We start from the raw sequence: 18,761 nt of genomic DNA on the forward strand, positions 1-18,761 counted from the left end.
CTGTTGTTTTTCACTTGAGACAATGTAAGGAGTATATTTTACTGCCCCGTTTCCGGTGTGAGGCATGCTTAGAGCCCCTTACGTCACAGATGGGCAGCTCTAGGCCCCTCTCTCCTCTAGCTGGTGTCTGGTGCCGGCTTGTCTCAAGACAGAGTTAGAAAGTTACAGGTAATACCGTTTGTGATGGGCACACTTGAGTTTCTCTGATTTTTATAAAAGGCTTGTTTTTATGTGCACGGGTGTTTTGCCTGTCTGTGCACTATGTGCCTCGTGTCCACAGAGGCCAGAAGAGGGCATCAAATCCCCTGTGATGGGAGTTACAAAAGGTTGTGAGCAGCCTTATGAGGGTAGGGAATGGAGCCCAGATGCTCTGGAAAATGTAGCATTCGGCTACACGACAGGCCATGGTTTGTTAGCAAAGGGGGGCATCTCAAACTCCAAATTGCTCATTGAATAAGGCCAGGTATCCCGGATCAATGAGATGGGGAATTTGCAAAGGGGATGGCCCGGCTTATGGGAGAAGAGGGCAGGAATTTCTCACGACTTAAAAAAAAAAAAAAAAAAAAAAAAAAAAAATGACTGTTTTGTGCCAAATCAGCACGCCACCCACATTTGCCTTTCTCCGTGCTGGCATCCCTTTCTGCACAATGGTATGTGAGAAACTGATTCATTTTCACTTACGCCTTAGACTTTTTATTATCTTATTTCCAACGAACAAGGTATCAAGTGCAATTACTTTATTGATTTCTCAGCTCGTAGCCTGTGGTTTGAACAAAGCTATAGTATTCCTGGATCAGAAGAGAACAGATGTCCCAGGCCTTTAGGGTAGTTAGTACCTCCCGTGGAGTCAGGGCCCCCAATGGTTGCTGCAACAGCTCGCCCGCCGTTTCTATGATGGCAATTCCTAGAGCAGGTGAACAGGTACTCGGCATAGACTGTGAAATGATTTGGTCTTCTAGAACATCTTTCTCCTTCCAGCCTCCCATCTAATGCAATCAGGGGGATCTCATGGAGATGGATTTGGTGTTGGCATCTGTCCCCTACCTGGGACATCTCTCTTCCCACAGAGACAGTCATGTCTTTGTGTGGTCTGCTCTGTCCGTTGTCATGGCTGAACTAGCAAAACATCCTGTTCCTAAACACTGCCGCTGACCACCTGCTATGGTTTCTCTGCACTTTGAAAATTCTTTTTTAAAAAATAAAGTTGAATAAAATCTGAGTACGAAAGTGAAACAAACTAAATAGGCAATCACATTTGAGTTATTTTAAACATTTTCATTTTGTAGGTTGGAATGATGGACTCAGCATGTCCTGATAGAGTCCAGCCTGGTGTGAGCTAGAGAGGCCTGTGTTCCTACTGCCAGTCCTTCGCTTTATTTGGGAGCATATTCTCCCCCATCTGTCCACTGACCGCCCCATCCATCCATTTATTGATTCATCAATTTATCATCTACCCATCCATCCATCAATTTACCTACCCATCCACCCATCTATCCATCCACCCATCCACCCATCCATCCATCCATCCATCCATCCATCCATCCATCCATCCATCCCCCAACCACCCATCCATCCTCCAGATCAATCCATCTACTCACCTGCTTTTCCACCATCTATCTATCTATCTATCTATCTATCTATCTATCTATCTATCTATCCACCTACCCATCCATCCGTCTGTCCATCCATCTGAGTCAATTGTGTTCCCATGTGCTGGCCCTCAAGTGGGGAGAAGTGTTATCAGTGACTCGGTGATTAAACGAATCATCTTTTCCCTCCGTGTTCCTGGGTCTCATCAACCCTTCCTGTGTAGCTCCTGTGATGTGCGGCAAAGCCATCGCTCTTTACAGGCGTCAAGGACCTGGATGGAGGATTGTTACTTTTCCCACTGTTTTGGGGATACTGACTTTGAGCCCTGTTGGCTCTTGTAGGATGCACCCGGTTAAGTCCCATTCTCTCTCTTGCCTACCATAGAAAGAGCGGGATTTGGAGCTGGCCGCGCGTATCGGCCAGTCATTGTTGAAGAAGAACAAGACCCTAACTGAGAGGAACGAACTTCTGGAAGAGCAAGTGGAGCACATCCGGGAGGAGGTGAGGACCCCCAGCCGGGAGATGTTAGGCAGGCAGGTGGGAGCATGTGTGCAGGCGTGGGCATGACCGCGTCCTCAGAGAGCCCGGACTCAACACGTAGCCCCGCGCTGCTGGGAGGAAGCAAGCAGGGGAGGAGCCAGTGGTTCTCACCCCATTCATTCCTTACGCCAGTATCAGCGTGTAAGTGCAGAAAACGATGCAACACCGCAGCCTGCAGTTTTCACTGTATGCACTCATGGCTGTCAGAGGAGAAGGGGGCAGACTGTCATCTCAGCATCTCCAAAGCGAACCTACAGGCAGGAGGAAGGGTGCTGGTTTCCTGGAAGTGAGGTATAGACAGTCAGATGGCGTTGATGGAGCAGGGACTCGGGGCTTCTCTCCCCTCGACCTGTTTTCCTACAAGTAAGTTATAGCTCTGAGGACCCTTCCTTCTCACTGTCCATCAGTGCCTTCCTCAGTGGGAAAGGGCGCCCTTTTCCATCCGCCTATGGTGTAGTCAGTCATTCTTTATTTTATTTTATTTTATTAAAGCGATTCCTCGGTTGTTTTAAGTCGACCTGTAAGAAAGGGCCTTATCTCCACCTTGCTTTCTGAGATGGTAGGCTGGATTGCTGTAGCATTGTGGGAGAAATGGAGTTGTTCTTGCCTTCTCTGGCCCAGGGAAATGGCCTCAGTTAGGAGAGAAAGCACATAGGCTGGGGTGCCCTTCTGGTCTGAGCAGAGGGACACACCGCTTAGGAGGCGGCGAGCGATGGCCGCCCACTGGCCTCCTTCCACGGCTGTTGGTGTGAGATGAGACCTCCTCAGCCTGCGTGAAGAGCATCCTCCGCCGTGGGATGCAGAGAAAACTCTGAGGTCCTGCTTCCCTTTGGAGAATCACTGAGTGGTCCCTCGGGGTAGGAGGGCCCTTGTGCAGCATCCCCCGAGAAGACAGAGTCACTCCCTGTGTGGTGTGGGAGAGTTAGAACAAACCCTGAGCCACACCAGAAAACAGACTTCCCTTTCTCCTTCCCGGCTAGGTCCCATGCTTATCAGTACTGAATGCTGGAAGGACAGATGAGACATTTCACAGTAACCATTGCTTATCTGAGAGCCTTGAGCCCAAATCAGCAACATTTGCAAAGCCGCCTCATCGGTCGGCAGCGTGGCTTCCCTCACAGCTCATCATTTCCTCCCAGTAACCTCTGTGTGCAGAATAGGGCCTGACCAGCTTGTCCAGGGGCACTGTGAGGTGTGCTTGTCACACAACGGGAGGGGGGCAGGGCTCTGTGAACGGCTCCTGGCAGCCCATGAGTCAGCATGTGCGCAGAGCTGCTCTGAGATGACACTGAGTTCTGACAAGGCCAGTGGCCTCTCTTTCATTCAGTATTATATATGGCCCATTGTTCTGGCCACGTGCCCAGCTGGTCATCTGGCCACTTGCAAAGCCTCACCCCTATCCCCCCCCCTGTGATCATTCCAGAACCTTCTGCTTCCCTGTCTGCTCTTGTAACTCAACATGATAAACACAGTTTCCCACTCAGAAGTCATTGGTTGGGTTTTTTTTTTTTTTTTTTTTTTTTTTTTTTTAATGGGGTCAAAGTCAACACCTTGCCGTTTTGAGTAGCTAAGCAATCCTCATTTGGGGCGTCGCCACCCCTCACCAGTACGCGTTGGAGCACATAAGGGACATTGCCACCTCCCCGAAAGGTTCAGCCTGCTCTTCCCGGCCCCCATAGGTATCCCAGCTCCGACACGAGCTGTCCATGAAGGATGAGCTGCTCCAGTTCTACACCAGCGCCGCCGAGGAGAGCGAGCCCGAGTCCGTCTGCTCAACCCCGTAAGTCTCAGCGCAGGTCCCTGGAGCCCGAGGGCGGGAGTCCTGGGAGGCGTCTAGGCAGGGTCAGCCATCTAAAGGCCTCAAATGAAGCCATCTCCCTCTCTGCTTCAGCGGGAGCTGCGGGCAGACTGCGGTGTTTCGGCGCTGGCTTGCCAGAGCAGCCATTTGCCCTGGCACATTTGTGAGAATAGGATGGGCTCAGCTGTGGGGGAGCACAGACCCCGGAGCCTCAGGTCCTTGGGGCAGAGGCCTGGGTGCTTCTCTGAGGGTCAGCAGGTGTGTCAGCAAGACGTTTTAGTCCCCGAGCCATCTCACCGACCCGTAACACACTCCTGGTGAATAGGCGTGCATCTCAAGAGTTATGCACTCGAACTCTCGGAATTGCATTGGTTAAATAGCTGACACCCCCCCACCCCCGGCTCTGAACTAATGTGGCTCCTACAGCTTTGGGGTAGCTCTTCCCGGCCTCCACACAGCCTCCCTAACTGAGTGCGCTTTTCTCCCAGACTGAAGAGAAATGAGTCGTCCTCCTCTGTCCAGAATTACTTCCACCTGGATTCCCTTCAGAAGAAGCTGAAGGACCTCGAAGAGGAGAACGTTGTCCTTCGGTCTGAGGTGACAATCACATCCCGCTCTTGCCCCCTGGGAAGGGTTGGGGTGTCCCTCTGACAGCAAAAGTTTTGGTGACAGTACATCTGCATAGCATCCACCTGGAGAAATCCTGCCTGAGCTTGCTCTCTGGGCCAGGGTGTCCTGCCTGAGCTTGCTCTCTGGGCCAGGGTGCCCAGATCCTGAGCTTGCTCTCTGGGCCAGGGTGCCCAGATCCTGAGCTTGCTCTCTGGGCCAGGGTGCCCAGATCCTGAGCTTGCTCTCGGGCCAGGGTGTCCAGATCCTGAGCTTGCTCTCTGGGCCAGGGTGTCCTGATCCTGAGCTTGCTCTCTGGGTCAGGGTGCCCAGATCCTGAGCTTGCTCTCTGGGCCAGGATGCCCAGATCCTGAGCTTTCTCTCTGGGCCAGGGTGCCCAGATCCTGAGCTTGCTCTCTGGGCCAGGGTGCCCAGATCCTGAGCTTGCTCTCTGGGCCAGGGTGTCCTGATCCTGAGCTTGCTCTCTGGGTCAGGGTGCCCAGATCCTGAGCTTGCTCTCTGGGCCAGGGTGCCCAGATCCTGAGCTTGCTCTCTGGGCCAGGGTGCCCAGATCCTGAGCTTGCTCTCTGGGCCAGGGTGTCCTGATCCTGAGCTTGCTCTCTGGGTCAGGGTGCCCAGATCCTGAGCTTTCTCTCTGGGCCAGGATGCCCAGATCCTGAGCTTGCTCTCTGGGCCAGGGTGCTCAGATTCTGAGCTTGTTCTCTGGGCCAGGGTGCCCAGATCCTGAGCTTGCTCTCTGGGCCAGGGTGTCCTGATCCTGAGCTTGCTCTCTGGGTCAGGGTGCCCAGATCCTGAGCTTTCTCTCTGGGCCAGGATGCCCAGATCCTGAGCTTGCTCTCTGGGCCAGGGTGTCCTGATCCTGAGCTTGCTCTCGGGCCAGGGTGCCCGGATGCAGTCTCGGCCATGTGTGGGTGTTGCTTCTGGGCCGGCCCTCACAGTGGGTGAAGAGTGAGGAGGTACAGGCCTTTCCCTTCACCCCATGCCTTCCACAGTGTCCCCCAGCTCCCATAGTTTGACCTGAGTGATGGCCTAAAGGCTGGTGTGACACCAGCTGTCACTTTATTGAGGATCAGGTTTGCTCCAAGAAGACCAAACACCAGAGCACAGAGGCAGAGTTTTACTCCTGACCTTGGAAAGGCTGAGCCGAGGCAGCTGGGAACTTTGGCTTCCAAGGGTTTCCTGTGTGGAAAGGAAGTGGCTGCACCAGGCACCCCTATGTGTTACTGTTGTTGTTACTGCTGCTAGTCTTCACAGCAAGGCCAAGGGCTGGTTGATTACTCTGAATGTCATTTGTACCAGGCTGCCCAGTGTTTGAAGACGCCAGGGTTAACAGATGACAAAGGCCGGATTTGCACCTCTGGCTCCAAGTATAGTTTTTTCCTTCTCGACACCACTCTCTGAAACCTCCTATGAGAACAGATGTGGCGCCTTTTACTCTTAATTAGCGTCGAGATGGTCTGTGGGTACGAGATGGCACCACCCTGTCTACCAGGCCCTTGTCTGTCAGGTTTGGGTCCTGAGCCTTCCTAAGATGGCTCCAGACTCCCCAGAGCCCCTCACGGGACTTGCCACACATTGCAAAGAGCCTCCTGTCTGGCACGTGCCTTACCAGGCACGAGGAGCTCTTTTGCAGGACCTGTCCATGTAGACCCTACCCCCGCCAGCCCTTTGTTTCTCAGGAATGGAACCACAAGGCAAGACAACCACATAGGTCACCCAGGTCTGGTCACCCAGGTCTGGTGAGCTTGGCCGTGGCTCGGAACACTGAGCCTCTCAGCTGCCGTCTTCCGGCTTCTGGCCCAGGGGGCTGCCCCAGTCCCAGGCACACAGCCAGCCCTCCTCTCCCAAGGGCTAGCGGGAGGACTCTGAGTCAGGTGTGCATTCCTGATGGCCCATGTCTGCTCTCAGAATTTTCTTGTCTGTCTGTGGCCCGGACCCAAGCCCTTAGAGCCTTAGAGACACCTGTCTTTAAATCCTTAACACTTATGTAGCCCTGTAGACCTATGGTAGCTGTGTTCTCTCTCTCTCTCTCTCTCTCTCTCTCCCTCCCTCTCTCTCTTTGTGTGTGTCCCTTGCCCCTTTCCACCCTTCCCATCTTTCTTTCTCTCCCCCTCTCTCTCCTTCCCCCTCCCCCCTCTCTCTGTGACTTTTGTTTTGAGACAAGGTCTCACTATGTAGCTCTGACTCCCCTGAAACTCACTCTGTAGACCAGGCTGGCCTTGAACTCACAAAGACTTGCCCACCTGTGCCTCCCAAGTGCTGGGATTAAAAGTGTGCACCATCACATCAGGTTTTTTTTTTTAAAGATAGGCTCTCAGGCTGGCTTGCAGCTCGCTATGGAGCCCAGGGCAGCTCTCCTGCCTTAGTCTCCCAAGTGCTGGGGTTCTAGGGTTGGCATTCCTGTCTTGTGAACGCTCTTGAGATCAGGCAAGTTTGCTCTTAGCAGCCTGAGCCCCAGAGTCAATGACTCTCAGAGCCTGGTAGCTCTGCCTGGCGTGGTAGCAGCTCCATTTCTGAGTTGCTGTTCGTAGGACACAAGCTCCAGGCAGGGCTGTGTCTTAGATACTCTGTGTGTGTGTGTGTGTGTGTGTGTGTGTGTGTGTGTGTGTGTGTGTGTGTGCGCGCGCGCGCGCGCGCCCTCTGGTGGTCCATGGCCTTCAGGACTCTGCTGTAGGAACTCGCCCATTACCCAGGCAGGGATTGCAGATGAGGTGTCTTGTCTGCTGGACGTGCTATGGCAGCAGGTGTAGAGATGTTGACAGGGAGGGAGCATCCCAGAAACCGGGTTTGCCCAGCTCTGTGCCTGGTCCCTGGTCCACCTGCCAGGCCTGCCTGACCGTGTGAGCAGTGTTCCCTGACTGAGCCTCATCCACAGGCCTGTCAGCTGAAGACGGAGACCATCACCTATGAAGAAAAGGAGCAGCAGCTGGTGAACGACTGCGTGAAGGAGCTGAGTAAGTCTTGCCACCCCTCCCCCCCCTCCTCAGACTCCCATCACCTTCCCTACCCGCCCATAGCTCAGTGGCATTTTTTCTGAAAGCAGCAGGCCTCTGCCAGACTGCATGGCAACTTTCGCCTGATTTGTGTATCAAGAGCCATGCGAAAGCCAGGTGGAGTTTAATTTTAATGTGAACTTTGTATTGGAATATTGGAATTATTGGTGCAGGCTAGACCCAGATCAAAGGCCGGAGCTCTCAGCTTTGTTATTCAGATCAATGACTTTCCCCATGCCCTCTGTAACAAGTTTCCAGGTAAGATAAGAGAAAGGGCATTTCGGTGAAAAGAAACGGTTCATCTTCTCATCGGGTAAGATGGGCTTCCGCTCCAAATACAATGGAAAGCCATGGGGAAATTGCACCGTGAGCAGTTTCTGTCATGGTGTGCATCTGTTCATGGTGGGACGCTGGAGCCCGGCCAAGTGCAGTCATACTTGGCGGGTGTCACTTCCAGCTCTGTCTCTGGGGCCCGCCTGACCTGCCTTGGGGACAGCCTTCGTGGTTTAGAGTCAGCCCTGCTAGGAGGGATAGCCCAGGAGAAGGCCTGAAGGACCACATCACCATTTGAAAAGATGTCCACACCGTGACTCCCTTCACGCCCATCTCCATCTCCACTCCTCCCCGTGAAGACTGTATTCACTTTGGACTGTGTGCGCTTTCCAGCTCAGCCACTTCCTGTCGTTACTTTGTCGCAGGGGATGCCAATGTCCAGATTGCGAGCATCTCAGAGGAGCTGGCCAAGAAGACAGAAGATGCTGCCCGACAGCAGGAGGAGATCACGCACCTGCTGTCGCAGATCGTGGACTTACAGAAGAAGGCGAAATCTGTAAGACTTCTGTTTCTTCAGCTGCCATGGCGGCGGCCACGCCGAGCTGGCGATGGTGGCTACTAGAGAGGATGGCTCCCTACCTGAGCCAGGCATACCGTTCTTCTGGCTTAGCAAGCTCAGGGGCCAACCCCGCTGCCCTCTGTCAGCAGAGGGGTCATGATCTTTGCGGCCTTATGGCTTCTCGGGGTGATCTGTAAATTATTGGCATGCAGGGCACACAGGAAACAGTGCTGTGTGGGGTCCTGGGCGCTACCTCACCAATCGCGGGGCCAGTGAGATGACTCAGTGGATAAAGGGGTCTGCTGCCAAGCCTGATGACCAGAGTTCCAACCCCAGAGAGAACCAGTTGTTCCCTGGCCCCCACACTGCGGGCAGATACACACACACACACTCACGCATGTGCACACACACATTTGAAAACATTTTTTAAAAGAACGTTTTTTTGTTTGTTTGTTTTTTAATTATATGAAAGGTCGTGTTCTGTTCCAGCATCAGGTGCACGCTCCTCTGACAGGTGCTGAGGTCCTCACAGGAGGGGCTGTGACAGGAAACTGGAGGGGGAAGTTGGGCTTCTCTGGGTGTCTAACAGAGGCGACTTGTTTTCACCGTGTTTAGTGTGCAGTGGAAAATGAAGAGCTTGTCCAGCACCTGGGTGCAGCCAAGGACGCCCAGCGGCAACTCACAGCAGAGGTGCGTGTGTGTTCCTGCCTGCCGGTTCTCCAGGGCTACAGGTTCCAGTGGAGGCAACCCTTCCCCCCCCCCCCCCAACGCACATAACAGTGAAGACAACCACACACACACAACAGTGAAGACAACCACACACACACACACACACAACAGGCCTTGGTCTTTCCCCTCATAACCAACATTTTAATATCGAAGTAGCTTAATACTGCGTTACCTGGGTCCTGTGCCTACGGCCTCTGTGGGTGTTCCCAGTACAAGGAGGCTGAATTCAGTACCAGCTCAGGGCTTGGCATATTCTACTATCCCACAGATACCAAATAGGTGAACAAACTACGCCACAGGCATGTGTAAAAGAGCTGTTCAAAGATATGGCTTGAGTCTGGTACATGCCACAATCCCAGTCCATGAGTTGCTGAGGCAGGAGGATTGCTATGAGTTTAGGCCAGCCCGAGGCTACATAGAAAGCCCCCCTCCCCCTGTATCAAACAGAAATGAAACATGAGCCCAGAAGTAGGGTAACCGATTTGCCCTTTCCCGGTTAGTGTCTAGCCAGCTTGCCCGCTGTGAACATTTGAGCAGGTTTCTTGTGTGCAGGCCTTCCCCGAGTGAAAGGAGAAGCCTGCCTTGTGGGTCCAGCCCTCTTTGCTGTGGGCCCACAGGTGCCGGGGATTGGGTTAGATGGTTGTGTCACTCTGCCTGTCAGGCAGGAGGGCTGGTGGCCGTGCCGGCACCTGGGCGCTCTCTGGTACCTTCAGGCCTGAGCCTCCTCCTCTGCCTGCAGCTTCGTGAGCTGGAGGACAAGTACGCCGAGTGCATGGAAATGCTCCACGAGGCGCAGGAGGAGCTGAAGAACCTGCGCAACAAGACGATGCCCAACACCACGTCCCGGCGATACCACTCCCTGGGCCTGTTCCCCATGGTGAGAGAGTGCTCCCGTCCCCGTGGTGAGAGAGTGCTCCTGCCCCTGCCCCCGTGGTGAGAGAGTGCTCCCGTCCCCGTGGTGAGAGAGTGCTCCTGCCCCTGCCCCCATGGTGAGAGAGTGCTCCTGCCCCTGCCCCCATGGTGAGAGAGTGCTCCTGTCCCCATGGTGAGAGGGTGCTCCTGTCCCCATGGTGAGAGAGTGCTCCTGTCCCCATGGTGAGAGGGTGCTCCTGCCCATGTCCCCATGGTGAGAGAGTGCTCCCGTCCCCGTGGTGAGAGAGTGCTCCTGCCCCTGCCCCCGTGGTGAGAGAGTGCTCCTGTCCCCATGGTGAGAGGGTGCTCCTGCCCCCATGGTGAGAGGGTGCTCCTGTCCCCATGGTGAGAGAGTGCTCCTGCCCCTGCCCCCGTGGTGAGAGAGTGCTCCCGTCCCCATGGTGAGAGAGTGCTCCTACCCCTGCCCCGTGGTGAGAGGGTGCTCCTGTCCCCATGGTGAGAGGGTGCTCCTGCCCCCATGGTGAGAGGGTGCTCCTGTCCCCATGGTGAGAGAGTGCTCCTGCCCCCGTGGTGAGAGGGTGCTCCTGCCCCTGCCCCCATGGTGAGAGAGTGCTCCTGTCCCCATGGTGAGAGAGTGCCCCTGCCCCCATGGTGAGAGAGTGCTCCTGTCCCCATGGTGAGAGGGTGCCCTAGACCATTGCTTCCTGTCCTGTTCTGACCACTGGGCCTGGACCTGCCCATCTGTCCTTTCTATTCCTGCCGTTAAGAGATGATTTTATGGGAACTTGGTCCAGTTAGATGTTACTTATGGCTGCTGTTGCTCTGTGTGCTATTTTGCCCTGAAGCACCTCCCCCGTGTCTTAAAGAGCCCACAGTTCCCCTGGTTCTTTATTAACCCTTCTCTTGGTATCTTTTAGAGTCTGGGATCTGAATCAGCATTTTAAAAAAAACAGTATTTCCTCACGACCTACTTTCTTCCTTTCTTTTTGTTTTATTTCGAGGCAGGGTTTCTCTGTGGCTTTGGAGTTTGTCCTGGAACTAGCTCTTGTAGACCAGGCTGGTCTCAAACTCACAGAGATCCGCCTGCCTCTGAGTGCTGGGATTAAAGGCGTGCGCCACCACCGCCCGGGACCTTATTTCTTTAGTCCTGGCCTGGCTTCTTCAGTTTCCAGGCTTTGAGGGGACATGGAGAACAAAGGGGGTTTCCAGTTTAATCTCCGTGGACTCTGGGCTACACGAGGGCTGAGCCTTTTAGCCAGGTGTTTCCCCATGACATCTGCTTACGTGGAAGTGACCTTGCTCACTCCTAGCAGACCATAGCGTCTCAAAGGTGGGGTCATGCGTTAGCCGCACCCCACAGCGCTATGCATGTTAGTGCGTGGCTGTGTAGAGCTGCAGCCTCCCAGCAGGGACTGATGGTGGATGACAGCCGGATGGCCCGAGAACAGGCTTCCCAGAGTGCCTGGATGAATATTCAGGCTTTGTTCCAGTGGTCTGGCAGAATAATGAATTCTGAGAATTCTGAGGGGAGAACAGGGTTTGTTGTGTATGTGTGTGTGTGTGTGTGTGTGTGTGTGTGTGTGTGTGTCCCAGTTTTCAGAATGCTTATTTATTATTGCTGTGTTTGTGTGTGATGGTGGGAGAGGACACACACTATACACTGCATGTGTGGAGGTCAGAGGACAGCTGTGTGTGTGGAGGAGATCCTCTCCTTCCACGTTGGCGTGGGCCCCGGGATTAACCCTCACTGAGGCATCTTGCCAGCCCAGAAGGGCTTCAGGGAGGAACCTCTCGCTGTGATAGTTTTCCTGGATGTCTGTTCACCTCGGACAAAGAGGATAGTCCAGCTCCGTGAGCCAAAGGCTTTACTGCTGAGGTATTATAACTCTTGCAAAACCAGGGGTGGAGAGATGGCCCAGCACCTATAAACACTAGCCGTGCAAGCCTGCTCAACCGAGTTTGATCCCCAGAAACCACACGGAAACCGGGTCTGGTGGTGTCCATCCGGCTGCCGTTCTCATCCGCGTTAAGAGATGGGAGGTGGCAACAGGATGATTGGCTACAAGTTTACAGACTAGCTAGCCTGGGACACACCGAGGAGAGGCAGAAGGAAAGAACAAGTCCCAAAGGTTGTCCTTTGACCTCGGAGGGCGGGTGTACCCTGCCGCACAAGCACCCACGCATGACCCTATGCGCTCACACACTCACACAGGATACATAGCAAGTACAATTTTAAAAAGGAGGAAATTAAACCACTGCGCGAGGGAAGCTGAAGAGCGCACGCGCTTCCGGAAGGATCCTCAGTTTTCAGTTCCCGAAAGCTTCTGTTTGCCCTTTGTTTTCTTTGAAGTTCGTGCAAGCCCAGGTTTTGAGGGCAGTGTTGAAAGGGTGCCATGCGTAGGAGGCGGTTAAAGCCGTCTAAAGGCCGCCGCATGCCCGTGTTCCTGGAGCTGAGCCTCCTGCTCTCGGCCGTAACGACTGTCAGTGGCGGGAGTTTTTAATCTGTAATCCATGGATAGACTCTGGGGACCCGTGGACATTGGTGGGGGAACTGTGTCTTCTCAATTGATAAATCTTCCTCAAGTTGGAGGGCTGGGCGGGGCGCATGTGGGAGTCAACCTTCTGGGTACACCTTGGAAGTCAGTAGCATTCAAGAGCCAGCCTTCCCCTGACCCTAAAGCTCACGCCACCCTCCCCAGCCCCTCAAAAGGGCAGCGGTATACTTGGAGAAAACTAGTAGGAATTAAGGGGTTGGGAGGTACATGTGTGCAAAGAATGGGCTGCCATGGGGTCAGGAGTGGGACTGGGCAGGGGGTGTTTACAAAGGAGGGATGCCTGGGAATAACAGTTCCCATTTCCCAAGCACATGATGAGCGTGGGTGTCGAGGCTAGCTGGTGGGGTGTCGAGGCTAGCTGGTGGGGTGTCGTGGCTAGCTGGTGGGGTGAGGAGCTTCCAGAGAAAGCAGAGGTAACAATGTGCATGACTCAGTTTACCCAGGCAGGGACCTCTCCCCAGCAGAGCCACAGACCCTTTGGCAGGCAGGTACCTGGCTAGGAGTCAAAGGTGCAGCCTCGGCCTCCCGGGTGTCGTTTGCCAGACTTGGTGGCCTGGAAGGACAGTAGCTTAGTGTGGCCAGCGAGGGCTGAGGCCACGTAGGACCTTTCAGAAGCCTCCGATATTTGGAGAGACTTTCCTATGCCCCCATTGCGTTCCCCGACCCGCGTCGTAGCCACAATTTTAGCTCTGTAGTTTGGGCCAACGGAGCCTGGAACTGACTGTCTTACAGACACAAGTCCATGTGTGTTAGGGACTGTTCACTCTCAGCCAGGGCTGCTGTGTGCTCAGAACCTGCCTTGACCGTGTTGCCTTGTGTGGTGTGGCAAGAAGTCTGGGATTCCTGGACCCCCTGTTTCTTCTCTTGCAGCCTCAGACTTTATGTAGAAATGGATGCCCCTGCTCACCTAACACATCTCTGTCTTTCCCCAGGACTCGTTGGCGGCGGAAATCGAGGGAACCATGCGTAAGGAGCTGCAGCTGGAAGAGCCGGAGTCCCCGGACATCACGTAAGGCTGCATGGTTTTTAAACCTCAAGTTCCCACAAACTGACTCAGGACCGATTCAGTGTTGACCTCTAGTGCGTGACCTCAGACACCACTAGCCACAGTGTGCCCCTCCCCGGTCCGGTTAAGGGAAACTATGTGACACGTCAGACTGACCCTTCCCTCTGCTCTTTCCTCATGACGATGGCTTGGGCTATAGCTCAGCTGGTAGAGGGCTTACCTAGCATGCATGAGAGCCCTCCCTGAGCCCTGTGCCCAGCACCGCTAACCATCTGGTAAAATAGAGGTGGGAGGCTCAGGAGTCCAAGGCTGCCTCTAACTACAGCCTGTGTGAGCGCGTCTCTGTCTCAAGAAACAAAGCAAACCACCCAAAGAAATCACTCGATGAGCTTCCAGGGAGGTGGGAAGGGTGCGGCATTGCCCCTGCCCCTGCCAACTTCCACGTCCCCCTTAATGGAAAGCTTTCCTCTCTGAGGAGGGAAGTGTCGATGGTAAGGAGACGGGCTCCTCAGTGGTGTGAGCCAGGCCTCTGTTCCCTTCTGAGGACTCCGGGGGGTCCCTGTCCCTAAAGTTCCCCCTGCTAACTCCAGATTCAGGCTTGAGCTCCTTGGAGCATCTAGAAGGAATCTGGGGACTGTCGTTTCTCTCTCCCCAAACTCCTCGGGCAGAATTTATGTGAGACCCAGTGACTAGTGTCCTCACGGCTTTGGTATGAGTGCGTGCCTGACACCCCGGTCCAGAGATGTGCCTGCCCTTTTCCTTAAAAGGAGCCCCGTGCAGGTGAAACCGTGGGCTCTGCACTTACAAACGGCCGCTTCTGAAAATAGCCTTGTGAGGTGTTTATCATCTCAAGGTAGAAACTTGAGCCTGGCTTGGAGTTTCGCCTTTTTGTTTCCCGTGGATGGTGACGCACACTCACTCTGCAGATGTCTGTGCCTTAGGTACTGCCCTCACGGAGCTTGCATTCCAGTGCAGAGCGTACTAAAGACAAAAGCCACACGTCAGGGCAGGCTTTGGGTCTTTGACGGTCGGTGTCGTCTGGGCTAGCGTCTTTCTCCCCAGGGCACGCTATGATGAGGTGCCCACACCCTCAGGAGCCTGTGGAGCCTATGTCAGCAGGCCCCCTAAGGTGCCTCTGTGGAGGGGGAAGCTCCGGGGTTCTTCCTGGACATGCCTTCTCAAGGCCGCCATGTCCTCCCCAGCCACCAGAAGCGTGTCTTTGAGACCGTGAGAAACATCAACCAAGTGGTCAAGCAGAGATCATTGACCCCTTCCCCTATGAACATCCCCGGCTCCAACCAGTCCTCAGCCATGAACTCCCTCCTGTCCAGCTGCGTCAGCACGCCCCGCTCCAGCTTCTACGGCAGCGACGTTGGCAACGTGGTCCTTGACAACAAGACCAACAGCATCCTCCTGGAAACAGAGGCAGCGGAGCTGGGGTGAGCAGCGGGCTCTTCTCCTTGTGTTACAGGGAGGGGACGGGGTGAGGGCGAGACTTCTCTGCAGTGACCCACCTTAGCCACGGCACCACTGTTTTCTGAGGGGACGTCTCCCATGAGTCAGCGCTGTGACCCCCGGGGAGCTTGGATGCTGGAAAGGGTGACGAGGACTCAGGCTCTCTGGTTTGCTTCAGAGGGTCGGGTAAAGAGGGCCGCCCTTAGTCACGGTCAGTTCCTCTCCGCCCTCAAGCCCTATAGAACACAATCCCCATCCCATCATTCCATCTGTGTACTCTGGTCCCTCTGACTGACTAAAACAGCTGCTATGGGCCAGTTGAGCCGAGCTGGTTTCACTCAGAACTGAGCCCAGGCCCTTTGATCTAAGAGGCAGAAGGGGGTCCCCCTGAATCAGCTCCCACCCAGGAATAGCCTCCCGCAAAAGGTCTTCCGAAATAACCAGGAGGGAGATTCTTACGAAAACACACATTTGCAGTGTGCAACCGTCTGTCTCTAAGAAAGTCAGCTCAGAGCCACAGAAGGGACTCCTCCAGGTGTCTGCCCCAACCTTGGCTCCTCGGGTGTCCTTACAGACCATCTCCAGGCAGAGCAGTGGCCTTGCCCTAGGGGGTCCTCGGTGCCCTTTGCTGGCCTTAGGTACTTATCCCCCGTCTTCCGCAGGAATGAGGAACGCAATAAGAAGCCAGGCACCCCAGGCACCCCAGGCTCGCACGACCTGGAGACAGCGCTTAGGCGGCTGTCCCTGCGCCGGGAGAACTACCTGTCTGAGCGGAGGTTCTTCGAGGAGGAGCAGGAGAGGAAGCTGCGTGAGCTGGCTGAGAAAGGCGAGCTGCACAGTGGCTCGCTCACGCCCACCGAGAGCATCATGTCCCTGGGCACACATTCGCGCTTCTCCGAGTTCACGGGCTTCTCCGGGATGTCCTTCAGCAGTCGCTCCTACCTGCCCGAGAAGCTGCAGATTGTGAAGCCGCTTGAAGGTGACCACCAGGGGCCTCGGCCCCTCTCTGTCCTCCTCTGTGACTCGCTCTGGGCCCTGATCCACCATGGGAAAGCCAGCCACCTCTGTCACACCTACTCGTTTTTCTTTCGAGATAGCCACCCACGCTGCTGGTTTGAGTTCCTCTGAGGTGGTCTGTTGTGGCTTTTGGTTTTAGTGCCTTAGGGGCCTAGCCTAGTGGCAGGTGCACAGCTTCATTCAGACCCTTCCCTGATGGCTGCCGTGGCCATTTTCCCTCCCTACAGCAAACTACTTCCCGATCAACCCAAGGGTCTGAGGCAGGTAGAGGAGGAGGGAGGCAGAGGATGAACGCTTAGGGTTCTCAGGATTTTCACTGTCAAACAGCACAAGCCAACGGAGCCTCGGGAGTACCGCCCCCAGCCACGCGGAGGTGGTGTGTGTTCACGTGTTCTGAGTTGCGGCTTTCTGTAGGTGTGCTCTGTTGGGAGGGAGCCAGGCCCCATGCAACATGCAGCGTGGAGGCAGGAAGGAGGTAGATAGAGGTGGAGGTCAGCCTGTCTAGACCCCAGTAAGCCTCCTGTGTGGGTAGTGCTGGGCTCCTCAGACACAGAGTTCCTAGAAAACCTCATCGTTTTCTTTCTTCTTTTTTTGGTTTGCATGTCACAGATGCCCCCCCCCCAGTCCCGTTGCTTTGTAGGAGCCACCGAGTGTGTGCTGCTTTTGCTTTCCCTTCTTTAGTCTGAAGCCCGTGTGAGTTGGGAGACTGCTTCAGAACCGCGTATCGCGGTGTTTTGGTGTAAAGCCCAGATGTCTGCACATCTGCTTTTTTTCCCTTGGCTTTTGTCATTATCCCCTCTAAGGAGCATCTCTGGATGCATTACTCTAATTAAGCCCCACACCATAACGACAGATAGTTTCTGTCACACAGGTGCCGACTTGTGCCTTAGAGAAAGACAGTTGTTTTCCTCTCCGGAGCCTCTGTGCTTACTGCCTCGGGGACGGTGCTAGCCTTACAGAACAGGAGCAGACAGCCTGCGAGCCGCGGCCGTGGTTAGTAAAGACATGCCATGTGCCACAGTCCCAAAGAAAGAGGATGTGCTATTTTTTGGGTTTTCATTTTGCCATGACGGATTGTTGTGCAGAAGGTCCTTCCTACCTTCCAGGAAAGGGACAGCTCACTGCTTTTTAATTGCTTGTTCAGTTGTGAGCTTGGTGACTGTTTGCCGACCTTCAATTATGTCTGGTTTCCTTTCAATAAAACCTTCCATTTCTGCAATTTTCTTCCCGCCTTCCTGTCCTTTTCTTCTTTTGTCTCTGGAAGTTCATTGGACACTGACCATCTCTCTCTCTGCCCCCCATACCTGGCTATGTTTCACTGGGTGGGTGACCTATGATTCGTTTTGGGTTCGTTTTTTTCAAGTGCGCTGCAGGGTGAGATTTTGAAAGCTTTATTTTGACCACTTCATCATTATTTCTTTATCTGTGCCCTTACTTTTCTGACAACGTTTGTAAGATGAATTCCACCTGTGGCATCAGTACTCCCCAGGAAGTTCAAGTCCTCCCATTAAAAAGTCATGTCTTACCGACGTGTTCTGTAACACACCCTGTGATACGGATCCCTTGGCTTCATTTTGTGTGTCTCAGACTTCTTTCTTGGATGTTTAGCAGACAACCAATATGTTCTTTCCTTCTTTCCCTCTACAGTCAATATTTGCATCTCCGTGTTTGCTCTAAGATGGGACTTTAGCGGGCTTGTGTCCCCAATTACAACTTCTGTACTTGTATTGGGTGAGGTAGCCCTCCTTTTGAGCTGTCTCCCGATAGCTGTCCAACAAGCATATCAAATTCGTCCCAGATTCAGCCCCCTGGGTCTAAAGGGCCCAGTTACGGCAGGCAGTTGACACCTAGACCCTTCATTATGCTGGGGTCATGTTCTAACATGTGCTTCCATTGGCCCGGTGAGACCCCGATAGAATATCCTTGATCTCTAGGCGTCCAGGTAAAGGCACCTGGGGTGAGGTCCCTGGAGACCATTGTCGGGGCCAATCACAGAGGCCAATCAGCATTCTCCATCTACTACCCCCTTTCTGCTTTCAACCACCTTGCCAGCAAAGAACAGGATATTCAAGAAAGATACCCGTCTGAAAAAGACTGGGCGGGCAGTAGGGCCTCTCCACATTCTGCCTGTCCCAGCCTGCTGTCACGTGGGAGGAGGGTCTCAGATGGATGGTAGCCAGCAGCACAGTGCTTTTCCTGCTGGGTAAGGAAAAGAAGCCAGGTTGGGGAGGGAGGCAGGGATAAAGGAGAGGGAGAGGTGGCTTGTGCTCGCCTCTGGGTAAGGTGTGCTTCTGGGTAAGGGTAACTTTCCACCCTGCTCCCTATGTCAAAGGAAAGATTTCATATATGACTGACAGAGCTGGGAGGGGAGGGGGAAGGGGAGGGGGAGGAAATGTTCCTCCTCTCGGGTCCTGGGCTCCTTCAATACCTGGGGCCTCAGGACCAGCCAGGGAGAGAAAGTACCGTTACCATAACTAAAATCACAGCTGAGGCTGACATCACAGCCACCACCTGGGCTTGCTATTGCCTGGACTTGTGGGGGTTCGGGGGGGGGGTGTCTCTCTGCCGAGAGCTTCAGGGAATGGCGCCAGAGGACTTCATTTTAATCCCAGATGGGCTGCTTGCTGCATACTACGACCTCTGGCGAGTGTCCCTCTCTTTCCCCGTGCTCACCGGAGATAGCAGGGTGGTCCTGAAAACTGGAGGGGCTGGGTTGGGCATATAGAGCAGCCGGCACTCAGTAAGC

At 54.3% G+C, this 18,761-nt stretch overlaps 1 protein-coding gene across 11 annotated transcripts in view; it reads left to right on the forward strand.

The window, feature by feature from the left end:
• The window catches only part of Trak1 (trafficking kinesin protein 1), a 101,192-nt gene that overhangs the window by 66,409 nt on the left and 16,022 nt on the right, over positions 1–18,761 (forward strand). For all 11 annotated transcript variants that reach the window (XM_051202549.1, XM_051202558.1, XM_051202565.1 and 8 more), the window contains 10 exons: positions 1,975–2,091; positions 3,810–3,910; positions 4,417–4,525; positions 7,431–7,509; positions 8,247–8,377; positions 8,996–9,070; positions 9,849–9,986; positions 13,470–13,546; positions 14,746–14,982; positions 15,661–15,977. In XM_051202549.1, the coding sequence (XP_051058506.1) occupies positions 1,975–2,091; positions 3,810–3,910; positions 4,417–4,525; positions 7,431–7,509; positions 8,247–8,377; positions 8,996–9,070; positions 9,849–9,986; positions 13,470–13,546; positions 14,746–14,982; positions 15,661–15,977 (1,381 nt within the window). The remainder of the gene's footprint in view (positions 1–1,974; positions 2,092–3,809; positions 3,911–4,416; positions 4,526–7,430; positions 7,510–8,246; positions 8,378–8,995; positions 9,071–9,848; positions 9,987–13,469; positions 13,547–14,745; positions 14,983–15,660; positions 15,978–18,761) is intronic.

This window comes from Phodopus roborovskii, unplaced genomic scaffold (genome assembly GCF_943737965.1).
Source record: "Phodopus roborovskii unplaced genomic scaffold, PHOROB, whole genome shotgun sequence".
Lineage (NCBI taxonomy): Eukaryota > Metazoa > Chordata > Mammalia > Rodentia > Cricetidae > Phodopus > Phodopus roborovskii.